The 17,897-nt window shown below is 44.8% G+C and overlaps 1 protein-coding gene across 2 annotated transcripts in view; it reads right to left on the reverse strand.

The window, feature by feature from the left end:
• UBALD2 (UBA like domain containing 2) overlaps positions 1-16,329 on the reverse strand; it is a 47,190-nt gene extending 30,861 nt beyond the window's left edge. Inside the window, exons 1-2 of one of the 2 annotated variants that reach the window (XM_030208206.1) lie at positions 15,905-16,329; positions 14,473-14,535 (exon numbers count right to left, since the gene is read on the reverse strand). In XM_030208206.1, coding sequence (XP_030064066.1) covers positions 14,473-14,535; positions 15,905-16,024 — 183 coding nt within the window. In that variant the 5' untranslated portion in view covers positions 16,025-16,329. Of the gene's footprint in view, positions 1-14,472; positions 14,536-14,908; positions 15,395-15,904 lie in introns of those variants that run through there. The other variant, XM_030208207.1, reaches the window with a different exon arrangement.
• Positions 16,330-17,897: the final 1,568 nt, after the last annotated feature.

Below are 17,897 nucleotides of genomic sequence, written 5' to 3' on the forward strand. Positions count from 1 at the left end.
GCTACCTTTTATTATATTCTGTTAGGGATGGGGTCTCCAGGGAATGAATACCTCTATTGAGTGGTTGTTTTCTTTTGGGAGGGGCATTTGGTGTGGGAGAAGGTACAGATGAGGGTGTTGTGGGGTGGCTATGTGATATTTTATCTCATGTTTCTTCTCTTTCTTGGCTGGGGCGGATGGAATATGATCACTTCATTGGATGTAGGGCAGCCTGGGGATGTGGGTGGGGGTCGATCCATGACACAGCGGCTATGACTGTTTTACTTGTCTTACTTAGTACATCTTACTAAATTACAACACTCGCTTGAAGCTCTGATGGAAAATATTTAAAGAATAAGGGGATTTTTCCGATTTTCATCTAAACTTCCAAAAGTCCCTGTCTTTTGTGTCTTCAGACCGAGTGTGGCAGGGGTTGAGAGGGACCGTTCCCATTATGCTGGGCAACTCACTCCTTTCGATATTTAGGGATCTGCCTTTTCATGCAGAACTCAAAGTTATATCATCTCAATATCTCCCGACTGTTAGACTCAACTAAAACTACTTTATGCAGCTGGCAAATATTACCTCTGGGTCTGCATGGCAAGATCCATTTGTTTAAGATGGTGGAATTTCTCAAATGGCTGTACACTCTCCAGATGCTCCCATTTAAGATACAGCAGAAAGATCGTAGCACTCTTCTCTTTATTGCCAATTATCTTGTTTTTGTTGGGAAGTAAAAAAAAAAAAAAAAAAAACAAGCTCCCTATACACCTATTACTGGGTAATTGGTGGGTTGGAGGCTTAGGTTTACCAGGCCTGTCTTGCTAGACATTTGGGAGATTAGTTTTTGGATCGAGAGGACTATATTCCTATTAGAATGGAGAGGGAGCTATATTACCCTTGGCGTTTTAGCTTTCTTTTACAGGCGCCCAACAAGGACCTTTCAGTAACCGTGCAGGGCAGCATTTTGTTACAACCTTTGCAGGACTTATGGAAGACCCTTATGACTTCCTGAATTGTCTCTCCTCACACCTCCACTCTGCTGCCTAGTCAAGGTAATGCTAAGTTTCGTCCTGGGACTGACAACAGAATCTTTTGTAGGTGGGAAACATTGGGGATCTCCAGTCTCGAATATGTGTTCACTACAGAGTGCTCTTTGTTACCACTGCGGGCTCTGAGGGAGGGTATTTCTGTCCAAATGGCAAACGTGTTTGCTTATCACCAGTTGCATCACTATGTTTCCACTCTGGATGGTGCTGCTTTGGCTGCTGGTCATGTTGCTCAAGTAAGTCCCCTTCTCAATCTGGAAGATCGGGACCGCTTATCAGTCTCCACGAAACAAAGCTCTCCTGCACTTCCCTCCTAAAAACACTTCAAAACATGACTGCCATATTGGCGGAGGACTTACACAGATTGCCTGCTTCTCTGGACCTTGGTAAATTGATTGCTTGCATCCCACTGCTGACGATAGCAGCAGACTTACGTGAATGTCAGTTTAGAGTGATTTATCGTGCATATTTCACCCAGATCCAACTATTTCACATGGGCAGCGCTAACACTCCCCTTTGTTTGAAATGTTCTCAACAGCTTAATTCTTGCTTTCTTTCATACGATCTGGGAGTGCCCTGTGGTACATCACTGTTCGAAGCACAGGGTTCACTACTTGAAAGGCCTGCTGGGTTCGGCTATTCCAATATCAGCTGTTTTTTTTTTTTTTTTAATTTGACAGATATGATCCCTTTCCAATGCAGAGCGGGGGTCGCCGTTTGCTTCTCATGGTCTGGACAGCATCCGAATCCCCTTCTTTTTGGGGTTGGTGTAGTATGATCCACCACAATACATTGTCGAAGTAGGGGGTGGGCCTATCCTTTAAGCGCAAGAAGAGTTTCTTGGGTGGGATGGTTAGGGGGGCCAGGTTGAGGGATTGGAGGCTAAAGGCACAATGTTCTTTTCTTTGGGACGGAAGCTATAAGAACCAAAGCCTGTCTTCCTGTTTGTGTACAGTTTTGTGTGAGTGATTTTGTATTTATTTATTGCATTTGTATCCCACATTTTCCCACCATATGGTAGGTTCAATGTGGCTTACATATTGCTAAAAAGGTGGTTACAAAATTTAGATTTGGAGAAGTCTAGTACATAATACAGAAGTACAATAAATGCTCAGGTTGATATATTAGCATATACGGTTGTGTGTGTGTGTGAGAGACTTTGTATGTATATATATATGTATATGTGTGTGTGTGTGATTTTGTGTGTATATATATGTGTGTGTGATTTGTTTTGTGTTTCAGTGACGTAGCTATGGGGGGGGGCCTGCCCCCCCAATTGGCACTGGGGTCCCTGGTTTGGCTGGCGCAGGGTCCACGACCCCAACCACCACCAGCTGAAGTGTGTATCTGTCCCGTGTTGGTCTCGCACTAGCCTCCTCTCCTGTTTCCAGTCGCGCCGTGCATGCTCTCGTTTTAATGCTGTTTCATTAAAATGAGTGCACAGTGCACGGCGCGACTGGCTCTTCACAGTGTCGCTCTCTCCTTGTTCTGTTTCCAACCCATAGTAGCTTCTATAATACTGATAAGGCTGGGAGGGGAGTAGGGGGTTGGTAGGGTGGGGAGGCATTTGAGGGGACTGAGTGGAGAAGTAGCCTAGTGGTTACTGCAGCGGACTTTGATCCTGGAGAACTGGGTTCAATTCCCACTGCAGCTCCTTGCGACTGGGCCACTGCCCCAGATATAAATAAGTACCTGTATATACTATGTAAACCACTTTGCTGTAGTTGCAAAAACCACAGAAAGGCAGTATATCAGGTCCCATTCCCTCCCCCCCCCCCCCCCCATCAAATAGGTTTTATAGACTGTTTTAGGATTTGTTCTACCATATCTGTTTATGCTAAATAGGTTGGGGGGGGGGGTCATGGAAAGTTTACATTGTTCAAAGCTGAGATATGTATTATTGTATTCAGGGCTTTTTTTTGAGGGGATACTGAATACCGGCACCTTTTCCATTGTCTGCTAAAATTGACCCATGGTCCCAAGTTTTAACGAGCTCAGGCTTTACACACCAATTCTACCTTGTCATAGATTCTGTGACTGGTTGCAGGGGGCCTGACTATTGTGGGGTGGGTTCCTTAGTGATTACCCCAACCCGGAAGGGTGGCCAGGCATTTGAGTAGAAAAAAAAACGCACCGATTGTATTTTTTATCTTCCTGTTTATTTCAATAAAAAAAATGATTTACAATAAAAAAAAGGGGGGCCCTAAATTCAAAACTAGTTTCATTGGTTTAAACAGAGCTGGTGAATACTGGATGAAAAAAAGTGCGGCCAGAAGCCACCACTTCAATGGCTAAGAATGGGTAATGCACTTTGGACCAGATTTGTAAGAGGTTTTTCCAGATACTGGCAGGAGGAGGAAGGAAATCTTTATTGACCAAGGCCAGCACAAGCTGTAAAGATGATCAAAACGCTACAAAGCAAACTAAGATTTTACTACAGTTACTTAAGTGTTTACAAGACAACCACTAAGGGCAACGCTGTGTGCAAACAAGATTCTTATTGACGAGATTCAGTGTTATATACCAAAGCAGCACTGCCTGTTTATTCAGCAGCAGCAGCTCAGAAAGACAAAGCAAAATATTTTTTCCAGACAGGACTTAGGACCTGATTCACTCACAGGACTTAGGACCTGATTCACTCAGCTTAGTTTTATTTTTATTTTGTATTTTTGTTACATTTGTACCCCGCGCTTTCCCACTCATGGCAGGCTCAATGCGGCTTACATATTGTATACAGGTACTTATTTTGTACCTGGGGCAATGGAGGGTTAAATGACTTGCACAGAGTCACAAGGAGCTGCCTATGCCTGAAGTGGGAATCGAACTCAGTTCCTCAGGACCAAAGTCCACCACCCTAATCACTAGGCCACTCTTCCACTGTTGCTACTATTTGAGATTCTACATGGAATGTAGAAGTCGGCTCTTGCAGATCACCAATGTGGCCGCGCAGGCTTCTGCTTGTCTGACATCCTGCACGTACGTGCAGGACATCAGACTCACAGAAACAGAAGCCTGCGCAGCCTTCTACATGGAATGTTGCTAGTGGAATAGCAACATTCCATGTAGAAGCTCCAATAGTAGCAACATTCCATGTAGAATCTCCAGTAGTATCTATTTTATTTTTGTTACATTTGTACCCTGCGCTTTCCCACTCATGGCAGGCTCAATGCGGCTTACACAGGGCAATGGAGGGTTAAGTGACTTGCACAGAGTCACAAGGAGCTGCCTGTGCCTGAAGTGGGAATTGAACTCAGTTCCCCAGGACCAAAGTCCACCACTCTAACCACTAGGCCACTCCTGTAGTGTTCTATAAAAGGTGCACATTGCACCATCATTGTGTTGCCCATTGTAACTATAATAGATTAGCTACTCTATTAGACATCAACAGTCTATCAAGGTATTGCAAATAAAACAGTTCTACAATTATGCCCCCCCCCCCCCCCCAATATGCCATATCCCCGCCCACAAAAACTAAACATTTAAATCTCACACATTGTTACAATAGGTAAACCCATTTTCGGGGTTGCATATATCTTGTTAGGGAAAGGCGATAGGATTTGATAAACCGCCTTTCTGTGGTTATATAGGAGGTACTTATTTTGTACCTGGGGCAATGGAGGGTTAAGTGACTTAACAGGAGCTGCATTGGGAATCGCACCTGGTGCAACTGGTTCTCAGGCCGCTGCCCTAACCACTAGGCTACTCCTCCATGCCATCTGGATTATACAGGTTACAGTGAATCGTTCAGATCATGGCTTCTCTGCTCTCCCACTCTGGAAGTTACCATCAGCACAAGCAGAAATTTAAATGTGAGCAGCAAGCCCCAGCCAGCATCACCACCTCGTGAACAAAGCCAAGAACAGAACCTATAGAAGGAACTTCTACACCGCATGCTCACAGCAAGCCCAAAGAGAGGATTGGTTATTATTTTTTTAATGAGTTAGTCATAATTCAAGTCTCATATCTTTTTAATGCAAGAAGTTTACTTCCATTGCCAGGACAAGGATATTCATGTCATTGTGTACATAATGGGGTTGGGTAGTGAGATGTTAAACACTCTGTTGTGCAAGGTTGTAAAAGGGGATCAACTTCAGCTCAGACCGTACACTTGGATCTTGGCCAAAAGGCTGGGAATCCAAATTAAATTCCATTCCAATGCACTGCTGTGTACCAGTGTAAACACACTCCTTGCTCAAACTTCTTAAACACATCACTAACTCACCTCATTCTCTTTACAAGGAGGTGGGAGGGGTAGTTGAACTCTCTCAGAAAAGTGTAGTGAAAGAACACTTTATCGGGACATTTCCAGCTCTAGCGAGGGGGGTGTGAAACGCTGGGCAGTGCAAGGTTCTAATAAAAAGAGGCGCAACATAGACCCTCCACCACCCAAACACTACCCTGGAATAACTCAACAGTTAAAGCAGCAGAGAGTGCACCAATGAAAAGCCAGGGTTCAAATCCCGCTTCTCCTACTGACGTGCCTTGTGAGCTTAGGTGAGTCACTTAGCTCTCCACTGCCTTAAATAAAACTAAAGGAGGAGAAGGGGAGAGGGGAGTGGAATTATCAATGTGGGCTACCCTTAAGGCATTTTATTTTACTGTTAACTAGATCTCATTGCATAAAATGGAACCTGTGCTAAAATAGCAGGAGTTAGCGGTAAAATAACACACCATAACAGTAGCCCACATTGATAACTTCCCCCCTTAGTGTGAAGAGCTTCTGGCAACCAGAGCTGATATTGTGATGTCATAATGCCTCATTCTACCAATGGACTAAGAGCCAACCTCCCTCATCAGTGATGTCACAATAGCTTAATTACCTTATACTTGGCTCATCTAATATAATAATTTGCTATGTGAACGTTCTAAAGTGTCTCAATGGGATCGTAACCACCTGCTGACGTCACTGGCCAGCACTAGAACCCTGCTTGCCTGACGTCAGCAGGGGGTTACGGACCCAGTGAGAGACGCGCGTTGAAGAACAGCGGGAGCGGGCAGAGATGTCCCTAAGTGCATGCCGCCCCCAACTCCAAAATCGCCAACCCTCCCCCTCTGCTACCCTCCCCTCCCTCTTACCGGGGTCCCGGCGGCAGCAGTGAAGAGCCTCATGAGTCTGCTGCCTTCCCTTCTCTTCGCTCTCAGCTCTGACTCTGGTCCCGCCCTCATTTCCTGTTGCCACAGGGTGGGACCAGAGTCAGAACTGAGAGCAAAGAGAAGGGAAGGCAGCAGACTCGCGAGGCTCTTCACTGCTGCCACTGGGACACCAGTAGGAGGGGGGGGGAGGAGAGGGTAGCAGAGGGGGGTTGGTGATTTTGGAGGGGGGGGGGGGGTGCGACGTGCACGTAGGGGAATGGGCGGGGCCAGTGTCGGGGAGAGCCGCGGGTGGAGGTATCGCAAGGACGTGTCTGTGAGACAGAGAGGAGGGGGGACTGGAACTCGGGGGAGGGACAGAGGGAAGGAGGGCCTGGAAATCGGAAGGGAAGAAAGGGGGCCGTGGGACTTGGAGGGGACAGAGGGAGAGAGCGAGGGAGGGAGAGAGGGATAACCTTGCTAGCGCCCGTTTCATTTCATACCGAAACGGGCCTTTTTTACTAGTTTTTATAGGAAAAGTTCTCTTTAATAAAGACATTATTTTTATTGTTAACCGCAGTTGTTAGTAACTAGGTCTCACTGCATAAAATGGCACCTGTGCTAAAACAGCATGAGTTAATGGTATAACAACATGTCTTAATGTTAGCCCACATGGATAACTACATCCCCTAGACTGTAATCTCTCTGGGGAAGTTAACTGTACCTGAATTTAACTCACCCTGCTTTGGAAGGGCAAGTAATTAAACCTCAAATCCACTTAATCACAAAGATCATAGAAGAAAATGCGGAACTTTGTCTCTGCAGGCTACCAACGCTAATACACCTTTATTATCCACAGCCAGCCCTTTGAAAACGGGAGCCAAAGCCCTGCTTTCCCTTCAGCATAGGGAGATATGCTTCCAAGCACAGGCCTGTGGAGTCTTGACAGCCAAGTCACACCCTAAATAAGGATAAAGCATTGCCCTTATAGGAATGAAGTAAAACAAAGTTCCCATGCTCGATTTATTGTGTCTGCACCACTGTTTGCAAAAGGAGAGAGCATGTGAATGGAGTACGTTTCTGCCCCATGACACTCCGCTGCAGTCTGACATCATCATTAAGCTAAAAATAAAGACTGCAATATCCCAAAGGAGCACAATGGATCTAAGAAAGCAGCAGCGCCATCAAGAACGTATTAACATTCAGTGTGCAGTGCTAAACTAAACCATTCAGCTCATCCTTTTACATTCTGAGAGTAAAGTTTGACAGCCGAAGCCACATCCACTAAGCGGAAGACTATTAAAAGATTTTTCCATGTGTAATGTCCATTTTAAACATAGAAAAGGGCATTTATGAAGTCAACCCGTGGTACACGTATACATAAGGAAATGTACTTATACTTGTGCTGGGGCCATAATTCAGGTGGAGCAGAAGTAGACATGTGATGCATCTATATTTTATATACAGTACATGCATAGAACATATATTCTGCACTACTGTACAGGTTCTGGGAACCTGTTTTAGAAAGATGAATAAGCAGCTATGATACCTCTTCCAAATACCTGCCACCCATGTTTTGTTTTAAATCAGTCAGATCATCAGAAGGTAAATCTGGCACGATGATTCGGCAAAAGACGTTTTCACCATAACTCCACATACATCCATTGTTCCACTATATTTACTTGTACTAAAATATTGATATAATTTTTTTAAAGCTCCAAAAAAATCATTTAATAATCACTGCTCTGAAAAACATGCTCCAAATCACTTATGTTCATATGTAGTGTGAATATACTGGAACGATGGACTTTATAAAACTGGATCTATGAGGAGTTATAATGAAAACGTTTGTGCTGAATCATCACGCCAGACACACTATCTGATGATCTGACTGATTTTAAAATAAATGACTGGGTGAAAATCTTTTTGTACCAGAGTCTAGTGTGCCTTTACAAAACAGGATTATAAAAATCACCTTTTTGGACTTCTCACATAGTTTACCTGTTATAACATCAGGCCCCAAGGGAGCATAAAGGCACAGCCATGCCAATTCTTACTACTTTCTCCCGTATCTCCTCCTGCTGCCCCATCTTTAGCATAACAGACTGGAACTCGGTACAAACTGTGGCCAACAAGAAGAATACAGTATGTGTGGTCGTAACGGCTAGCTTTTCTTTACAGAATCAAATGAACTGAACACTGGAACCAAAGTGAAACCAGATATAGAAAAAGAATGAAGAAGAAAAACCAAAGAAAAGTATCAGGATGTAAAGAGAGTGGAGGAGTGGCCTAATGGTTAGGGTGGTGGACTTTGGTCCTGGGGAACTGAGGAACTGAGTTCGATTCCCGGCACAGGCAGCTCCTTGTGACTCTGGGCAAGTCACTTAACCCTCCATTGCCTACTGCATTGAGCCTGCCACTAGTGGGAAAGCATGGGGTACAAATGTAACAAAATAAATAAATAAAACATATCTAAAGTTACTGTGACACTCGTGAACAAGGCCTGGTTTCATCTGAATGGGTTAGACGTGACTGCACAGTGTGGATGAGCCCAGGACTCAACTAGACCAGAGGAACCTTGCAGGAACCTCCCTGGGTGTATTTAAGTTCCAACGTGATATTATACGGAAAAAAAACATGAAGACACTGACCTCCTAAAACATTGTTTTACAATGGAATAAAAGGTCATCTGTACAGTCAAGAGTCACTTAACTCAGTTCCAGCTCTTAAATCCATTCTACTCTGTAGGTATGCATCAACAAACATCTGAAGTACTCTTTGTGTACTTACAACCCCTAAAAACCAGGGATCAAAAATCCAGCACATCTCACTGATCTCTCTGTGACCTTAAGCGAGTCACTTTCTCTCTTGTTTAAGGCTGACTGTAAGCTCCTGTGGACAGGGGCTACTTCAACCTGCAGATGGCTGCCTTAAGCAACATTTGAAAAAGGCTGGCTACAAATTCATATCTAATCCAATCAACAACTGTTCAACACCCAGAGCAGATGGCAAATACACAGTTCGTGTTCAAGTATTGTAATGAACTAGAAAATTAAAAAATGTCAACACAAGGAATCTAGACATGTAGCACAGACATACAGCATGCTATGAAAGCATGCTTCAGCGCTACATGAGTGCATTTTGGCAAGAGACTGAAGTGGCATTTATAGCCCTGAAAAACCACAGTTCCTGGTTAAGCAGAAAGTCAGACCACCACCGACCTGCTGATTCTAAAAGGGTTTTGCACATGTGCCATCAAGGACAGCAAACTGACAGGCAGATGATCAAAAGCCCTGCGCTGTTCCAAACAGCGCTCTAAAATAGCGGTAGAACAGCGCGGGGCGCTATTAGGCCTATGATCAGAGATAATGCATGCAAATTTAAGCAGTGCAATTATCTCTGATGATGGGGTAGAAGTGCGGGAGAATTGTGCCCGAGCATGCGCTCAGCACAATTCTCCCGCACTTGTTTGACAGGTCTGGGCTGGAGACCAATGAAAAGAGAAGGACGCCCATCTTTAAATCGGAAGATGGACGTCCTCAACTGCCCTGTTGCAGGGACGGCCAAATTTCAAGGAGGTGTCGGAGGTATAGCGACGGGGCAGTTGAGGACGTCCAAAATTGGATGATTCTATGAGAAAGACATCTTTCTCATAGAAACATCCAATTTTGGACATCCTTAACTGCCCATTGCAGAAACATCCAAATTTTGGACGTCCTCAACTGCCCCATCACAGAAACGTGGACGTCCTCAACTGCCCCGCCACAAAAACGTGGACGTCCTCAACTGCCCCGCCACAGAAACATCCAAATTTTGGACGTCCTCAACTGTCTTTGCTGGCAGGTTTGCTGTAGGAAGGAATGGGGGCCTGCCAGCATGCAAATGCATGCTGGACAGGGCTCACCATTCCTCCCCAATGATCTGCAAACCCTAACACCACCTTGGAGCTGGCGTAGGGTTTGTCGCGGCCAGCGACCCAATCTTTGGCGCGCTGGACGCTGATCATTGGGGATGAATGCGTTAAGCGCTGATTAGCATGCATTTGCATGCTACTTGCGCTAAGAGCCCTCGAGGGCTCTGATCATGGGGCGGTAGCAAACGCCGGCACTAACAGCCTCTAGCGCCGGCATTTGCTTTTGATCATCTGCCTGTCAATACTTAAGAACCAGATCTCGCCACCCCAGAAATTCCCAAGGCCAGTGGCTCACATCATTTCACAGAACTGCAAATAATTTTTCCTTCCAAATATTTTGAATCTGGAAATTACACATTTTGCACATCCTCTGTACCCCCAAACATAGGGTTATGTCTATGTAGAAGGTAAAGATAGGGCTTAAGACAAAAATTCATGGTATCAACATATCATGAGTGGGTTTATCTACTTCTAAAGACGATCATTCAAGATTTAAAAATAAAAAAGAAGCCATATCTACTCCCACCAGAATGGTTCAGTTACTAGATACTAGATCTGATAGTATATTTTAGCAACTGCATAATGAGATTTGTTTATGTGAAGGGAAAGAAAAAAAAAACTAACACCAAAGCTAAGCAACCATCTCAGGCCTTTTATGTTTTGACCATCCTTTACCTGGAAGCAAACAAAATCATATCTGATTAACATTCCTGCCTAGATCTTAGAACAAAGTGCCCATACTTGCTACAGACATACTGAGTTGGTTCAACGTAAAGCAGAGTTTCCCAAGTCCGGCCCTGGAGTACCCCTTGCCAGTCAGGTGTTCAGGACATCCACAATAAATATGCATGAAAAGAGATTTGCACATAATGCAGTGTATGCAAATCAAGTTCATGCATATTCATTGTGGAAATCCTGAAAACCTGACTGACAAGGGGTATTCAAGGACTGGACTTGGGAAACTCTGACGTAAAGGATTCGCTTACAACTTGTTGACCCCTTGCTTCCACATACCCGAAAGCACCAACAAAGCATCCATGATTCTTTATAATGTGGGGGGGGGGGGGGGGGGGGGGGGAGAGGGAGCATACAGGGTTTAAAGAATGCACACTGATCCCAAGGACAGCAAAATGATATCAAATCCATACCTATCTGTACTCTAATACAGGCTTGTCCAAGTTCATTCCTCAAGGGCTGCTAACAGGCCATATTTTCAGGATAGCCTTAGTGAATATGCATACAATGGCGGTGGTTGGCAAGCAAATGTGTCAAGCTTATTGATTAGGGATATCTTGAAAACCTGGCTTATTTCCGATCATCAAGGTCTGAGCTTGGACAAGCCTGCTCTAAAACCAACTGAGTGCAGAGAAGCCACACTGCACAGGCCAACTGAATGGCTCAGTGGAGGCTGACATGGGGACCACTTGGTCTAACTTCCTGGTTCAGGACTTTCTGGGTTTCCCATGGATGATGCAGTGGCAGCACTCCCAGCCCCTTTGTGGGGGTGGGGGTGGGAAGGAGTCCCAGAGCTCACACAATAGTAACAAGTAATGATCAGATTTAGGGGCCAAGACTGTAAGATCTCAAAATGCCCTGGGGTGCAGACCTCAGCCAAGGGTCATCTCTGCAATGACTGTATGGTAGGGATGGGGAGGGGGGGGGGGGGGGAGGAAAAACAAAGACAATCAGAGTCTGAAAAATCACTAGGTAGATCTAAATGAGGCCCACAGCACCTGAACCCAGCTCAGATTCTAACTGACTTAGAAACACAAAGGAGCAAAGGTCACAAAATACAGCGATGACTGATAACGACAAAATTTAGTTGCGATAATCCCCCGCTCCATCCTTTGACTTTCACCCAGGTCTTGCTCTGCTCCACTTTCTCTGCAAGGTATGTTTCTCCTTCAGCCTCAAGCCACTCGCCCCCTTTCTAATTGTTTTTAACCAAGCTTTTGGCCCGTTTGTAGTCCACTTGCCTTTCTGATCCTTCCCTACCCTCACGCACTGTGCATTCTTTTAGCATCACATTGCCTCTTATTATGCCTCCATGTTTGCCCTTTCCTCCCCATGTACTTTCCACCAGAATATAAATGCCATTTATGCGCTTACATTTATACAATACTAGAATTTATAGGGTTCAGCGTTCACTTGCACACATTAAGGGCCCTATTTACTAAGCAGCGTTATACATGCGTTAGCCATGTACGTGCGTTAACTGTGTACACGTCAACAATATCCCTGTACGCACCTACACGGTCAACACGCGCGCTAATTGTAGGTGCGTTAAAAATGCTAACGCGGCTTAATAAACAGGGTCCTAAGTGCAATTCTATACGTGACGCACACAACAAGCTTAGACCATAAATGCAAGTGGGAGTTGACAAGGGAGGAGCATGGATAGAACCATTTACATGTCTAACTTACAAAGTGCTGCATTTAAGCCTATTGACATGACATAAGTGGGCATTACTAAACACGGCTTTCATTTGATGTAGATTTATGTCAGTATTCCAGGATCTTGGCATCCAGAAGCCATTGAATTGTGGCTCCCAGTTATACAATTGTCCCCTTACTCTGGGATTCTATAAAAGGAGACTAAAAAGTTTGCACGTGTAGCTAATTTGCGTATACAATTGCTTGACAAGCTAATCAGCACCAATAATTGGCCACTAACAAACCAACTAATTAAAATTTATGCACGCAACTTTCTAAGCATATTCTGTAAGGCGGTGCGTGTAAATTCTAATGTGTGGATCTCAAAAGCAGGCATGGCCATGGGAGGGGCACAGGCTGGTCATGGGCGTTTCTAAAAATGATCCACACCGTTACAGAATATGTCCGATCCACATCTAAATTAGGTGGGGGCATTTGCATCAGGTTTTACTTGGTGTAAATGGCTGCACCTACATTTTAGTTGTGGGGCAGCCGCTACGCGGATTCTATAGGACGTGCCTAACTTAAGGCGAGGTTCATTGAATAGTGCTAAGCGCATGTTTTTTTCGGCACCGATAATAGAAGTTCTCCCTTAATGGGTCAAACAATTTGATACTGTGAAATCGCCTCTCGCCCTGGAGGAGGATGAGGAGTTAGTGAAAATGAACTGCAGAGCAACGGGCACCAGCACTATGGAGGCAGTGTTAAAAGACATCTTTTTATTTATTTGTTACATTTGCACCCAAACCCCTGGATTCTATATAGTGCGACTTGCACAGAAATCCGGTTACATTCTGGATTTGCGCATGCAACTTAATTAGCTAGCAAGCCAATCTGCGCTAATTGGCAGTTAACAACTGACACTAATTGGCAAAGTGATATGCTTAAATTCTGACGCATAGCTGAAAACGGGGCATGGCCACGGAACAAGGTCACAGGCATTTCTAAAATCTATGTGCGTTGTTATAAAATACACCCAGTCCGCGCCTAAATTTAGGTGTCTAGCATTTACACCAAGTTTTGCCCTAAATTTAGTTGTGTGAATGGACACTCCACGTATTCTACAAACTGCGTCAAAATTTAGGCATATTCTATTTTTTTTCCGGCACCGATTTTTTAGGTCTGGTATATAAACGTAGCCAAAATGTAGTTCCCATCCCTGTTCTTCCTGAATGCGCCCCATGTGCTGAAGACCACAAATAAATTCACAAGCATAATTCACACTTTGTCACCAACAAACTCTGCCACAGAAATCAGCACAGTGTTTAAATAGAGAAGCCACCAAAATCCCATAGCAACTCACTTTTCAAAGTGCATTATAGTACTAGGTAGACAATAATCAGAGAGCCTAAAAACATTCTTTTTTTTTTTTTTGGGGGGGGGGAGAAACAAAATCCTCTGCCACAAAAGCAATATTTCACAGATAGATTGACAGATGGGCTTTGTGTTTTTAATCTCGTTATAATCCAAGTTTAAATTTCCCCTACAATTTGCAGATCTAAGTACTGGTCTACATGTGCAGGGCTGAAGCAATAACCGCCTCCTTATTGAGAAAGCTGAAACACAAAAAGCTCAACTCAGCCATTTCCTGGAAGACATTTTGGGTCTTGTTTACATTTGGAGGGCTGGCTGTGTGTGCCTGCCTTTTAGCTGCTTGTACAATATGGCTGTCAGAAAGGGTCCCATCGTGCCCAATGCAAGACTAATAATCCTGCCAGCAGCTTCCTCTTCCTGCTATTACAAATACCAGTTTTCTATGTTTAAAGTTCCAAACGCTGCACTACAAAACCCTCATTACCCCCACAACCTCTTCCCCTTTAAAGGGCTGTGTTCTTTTAAGACCCTGGGACTCAGGAAGCAAACCCACATCTACCTAAAAACAGATACAACACTTCTCCATTCAACCTAAGTAAAAAGTGTCCAGATCTCCATCTGAAGGGCAGCCTAGTCCTATTTAGAAATGCATTTATTTATTTTGGGGGTGGTGGTTGTTTTACATGTATGTGCATCCAAGACACATCTACTTACCATCTGATGATGGTGGTGGCTGTTGGGAATGTTAGTTTCTTGAAAAAACGTGCTCAGAGCGGTCTGCATTGAAATAATAATAAAAGGAGATCTTAGTAACATCCCAGCATAAGTTGCAAGTAAACAACAAGCTTTCTTAAGTGTAACAATGAAGGCGCTGAATTCAAATATGGAGCTGATTCTGTAAACAAACACCCTCCCCTCCGCAAAGCAGTTCTGACAGCGCTTCTCAGCCCTTTTGCCATCTGATTGCACAAAACATAAACAAAAACACATACAAAAGCGAAATGAAACAAAACGCTCCGCAAAAAAAAAAAAAAAAAAAAAATACACACACACTATATTCACCGGGATCCTAACCAGGAAGTGAGGAGAAAAAAATGGAAGCATGATGATAACAAATAAATAACAACAAAATGGAAGAAACTTGAAATACCACGAGGGGGCTTCGTTTCCAATTCTCCGAAAGTGAGAGATCCGCTTCCGGATAATTTACTGCGCCTTTCATTAAATCTCCCAACACATTGATTAACACAGCGCAGAAGGAACTGTTTGTAAATAGTATTTTCAGAGGGAGGAGGTCGAGATCAATCACAGTTTGATGCCCTCCTCAGAAACACAGGACAAAGCATTGCAAAAATAAATAAATAATAAAGGTCTCCTTGCAGTTATATCACGGCTCTTTTGAAAGAACACACACTAGAAATTGAAAAAAGTGCTACCATAAAAGGGACGCTACGTGTACAGGGGTTTCAAACATCCAACACTATATTGGCAATGTTTTCACGCACATTGGTTCACAATGTAAACAAAAATAAAGAATTGTATTTATTGAACCAAGGAAAAGCGGAAACTACGTCCGTCAAGCTAAGCACATTTGTTAGAAAGGAATGCGAAAGGTCACCCCCCCCCCCCCCGCGGTCATAACATAAAAATAAGATTACTACAAAAATGCGCGTGGGGTAAGCCTATGGGAGCTCGGTCTCAGGGGTTTAGCGCACATTTTAGCGCTGGAGAGTGCGCGGAGTCTCTTGCTCTGGCAGCTCTTAAGCTGCTTCTATTACATTGTATCTTATAAATAGCTACAAGAGAATTTACAGGGGACTCAGCCCTTCTATCCCCGGGAACACGATCTGAATAACCCTGCCCCACATGCCGCCTCTCGACGCTGCAACATAATAATAATAATAACAACAACAACAACAACAATGCATCTGCTCCAGTTCCCGGGTCCCCCCATTCAGCAGAAGAGGCCGCCGGGCCACGTCCTTCTGTTTGTTGTTATTTAGGGCTTGCGATCCTGACTGCTGGAGGGGGAGGGTAAGGGGGAGAAGACAGGGCCGTCCAAATCGCCCGTTCGGGGGCGAAGAGCAGTCCACATTCCGCATGTCCCTCTCGTGATTGGGGGGGGGGGGGGGTTCGGGACACCCACCTCGAACTGCCAGTGGGCCGCCTGCAGCAGCTGCTTAGCTTGATCCGCCGCACACCCCGCCGCCAGCACAAACTGGTTGATCATGACCTGGTGCCGCAGTTCCTCCATATTCACCGACATGGCGAAAAGACAGGGGAACGTAACCGACCAGAGAGGCTGCAAACAACAAACAAGAGGAGGCAAGCGGCGGCCGCCGAACCGATCTACACCGGAGGCGGAGTGGGAGGAGGGGAGGGGGAGCGGGCGGGGGACGGGGAACGGAGAGGGGGGAACCCGAGACACCAGCGTGAAGAGGAGGAGGAAATGATCCGAACGCACGACTCCGTGCGGCAGGCCCTCGTTCCCTACTCTGCTCCCGCACCCGCAGGTAGCGCTTGTTTGTTATCGCTCAGCCCCGCTTCCTCCCACCCTCCCTCTCCGGCACAGTACACAACAGCGGCCCGCTGCGCGTCAACCACGTGGGGTGGAGCCTGCAAGTGTCTCACCACCTCACTTCACCCCTTTCTCCCTCCGAACGCTCGGCAGCAGTGGCGCAGCGCTGATTGGCCGGCCGAACTCCTTCGAAGGTCTCCGACCACTCCCCCAAACCTGGTTGGTTCCACCTATATTGTCTCGTCTCGGATTCATTGGGCAGCGAAGAGAAGTGGTAGCTGCAGCTTTCTCTCCTCCCATTAAGCTTCGGTGTGTTGAGCTATGTTTTGGAATACTTTGATTGGACTGTTGCCTGTCGAGCGTATCCCGGTTGGCTGCAGGATTAGGAGAAGGAGCTCTGCTACTGCTGATTGGCTCGGTGCGAATAGTTTTGAAACAGCAGTAGAAGCACGTCTTCGCCCGCTGATTGGTTCAGATTTTCTGTTTCTTTTGTAGCAAAGGGTTTGTAGCAAGTTCATTGAAGACTTCATTGAAAGGAACGTGCTGAAGCCTGAAAAACAAGAAACGGCAAAACCTGACCATTTCCTGTAAATCGATCAGCAGCCTGATTCCTGAATATAAAAACTGTCGGAGACAGAGGCTGCAGCTGTTATCTCATTTGCGCGCAGTGTGTGTAAACTCAGGGCTTACTTTTTATTGTACCGTTAAAAGCGATTTTATTTGGTAAAGCATGTACTTTGCACATACAATCCCTTCAGAGACCAAAGTTCAGATTTATCCCGGCCTTTTCCCGTTTTGATGGGCAACGGCTGAATTTGTTTTTGGAAGCTTCTGTCTGCAGTTAATTATCCCCGTAAGCGGAAAGGGCCGAACGCGTCCAGCTAAAAAGGCAGTTTTCAAGGGCTGACAATTACGGGGCCTGGAGAAAAAATGTTTGATGTCCAAGGAGGACTGTGCTAAAAATAAGCGTGTAAAAATAAGGGCAAGATGATCATCCCATGTATATTAGTGTCAAACAAGAAAATGTTAATGAGGTGGTTAACAGTGCCTGGGGGAGGAATAATCTCTGTAACAGAGAGAGCATAATAATTTCCTTGTATGTTTTCCACTCTAAGCCTGAAAAAGCAGCGTAGCAGAAGTGAAGTAAGTGTTAGTCATCCACTATGTGGGCAGAAGATAATAACATTACCGTTTCTTAGTCCTTTCAAACAGCCTCTTCTCGAGCTTTGTTTTGTCAATAACTTTTTTATGATTGCACCTTGGCTTCTTTTGTATGTTTTAAGAAAGGCTAAAGCATTGTCAATGATATTAATTAATATGATTGAATTAGAGAACCCAGCACTATGAATCTTTTATATGCCTTTGTTGTTATAGGGGCAGGTGTGACGCTAGCTTTGAAAGCCAAAAAGACTAGATTCAATAAATGGACACAAAGTTAGGACCAGGATGATCTGCGCTAAGCTAGTATTCTGTAAAGGGTGCTGCATGAAGCACCCTTTATAGAATACTAGCTTAACAGGCATTCCCCCCTCCCACCGATTCTAAATGTGGCGACAAAAGTTGCTTGTGTAGATTTGGCAGTGTGGCCAAATTGGAAATGCAATTTAATTGTTTAACAAGA

This window comes from Microcaecilia unicolor, chromosome 6 (genome assembly GCF_901765095.1).
Source record: "Microcaecilia unicolor chromosome 6, aMicUni1.1, whole genome shotgun sequence".
Lineage (NCBI taxonomy): Eukaryota > Metazoa > Chordata > Amphibia > Gymnophiona > Siphonopidae > Microcaecilia > Microcaecilia unicolor.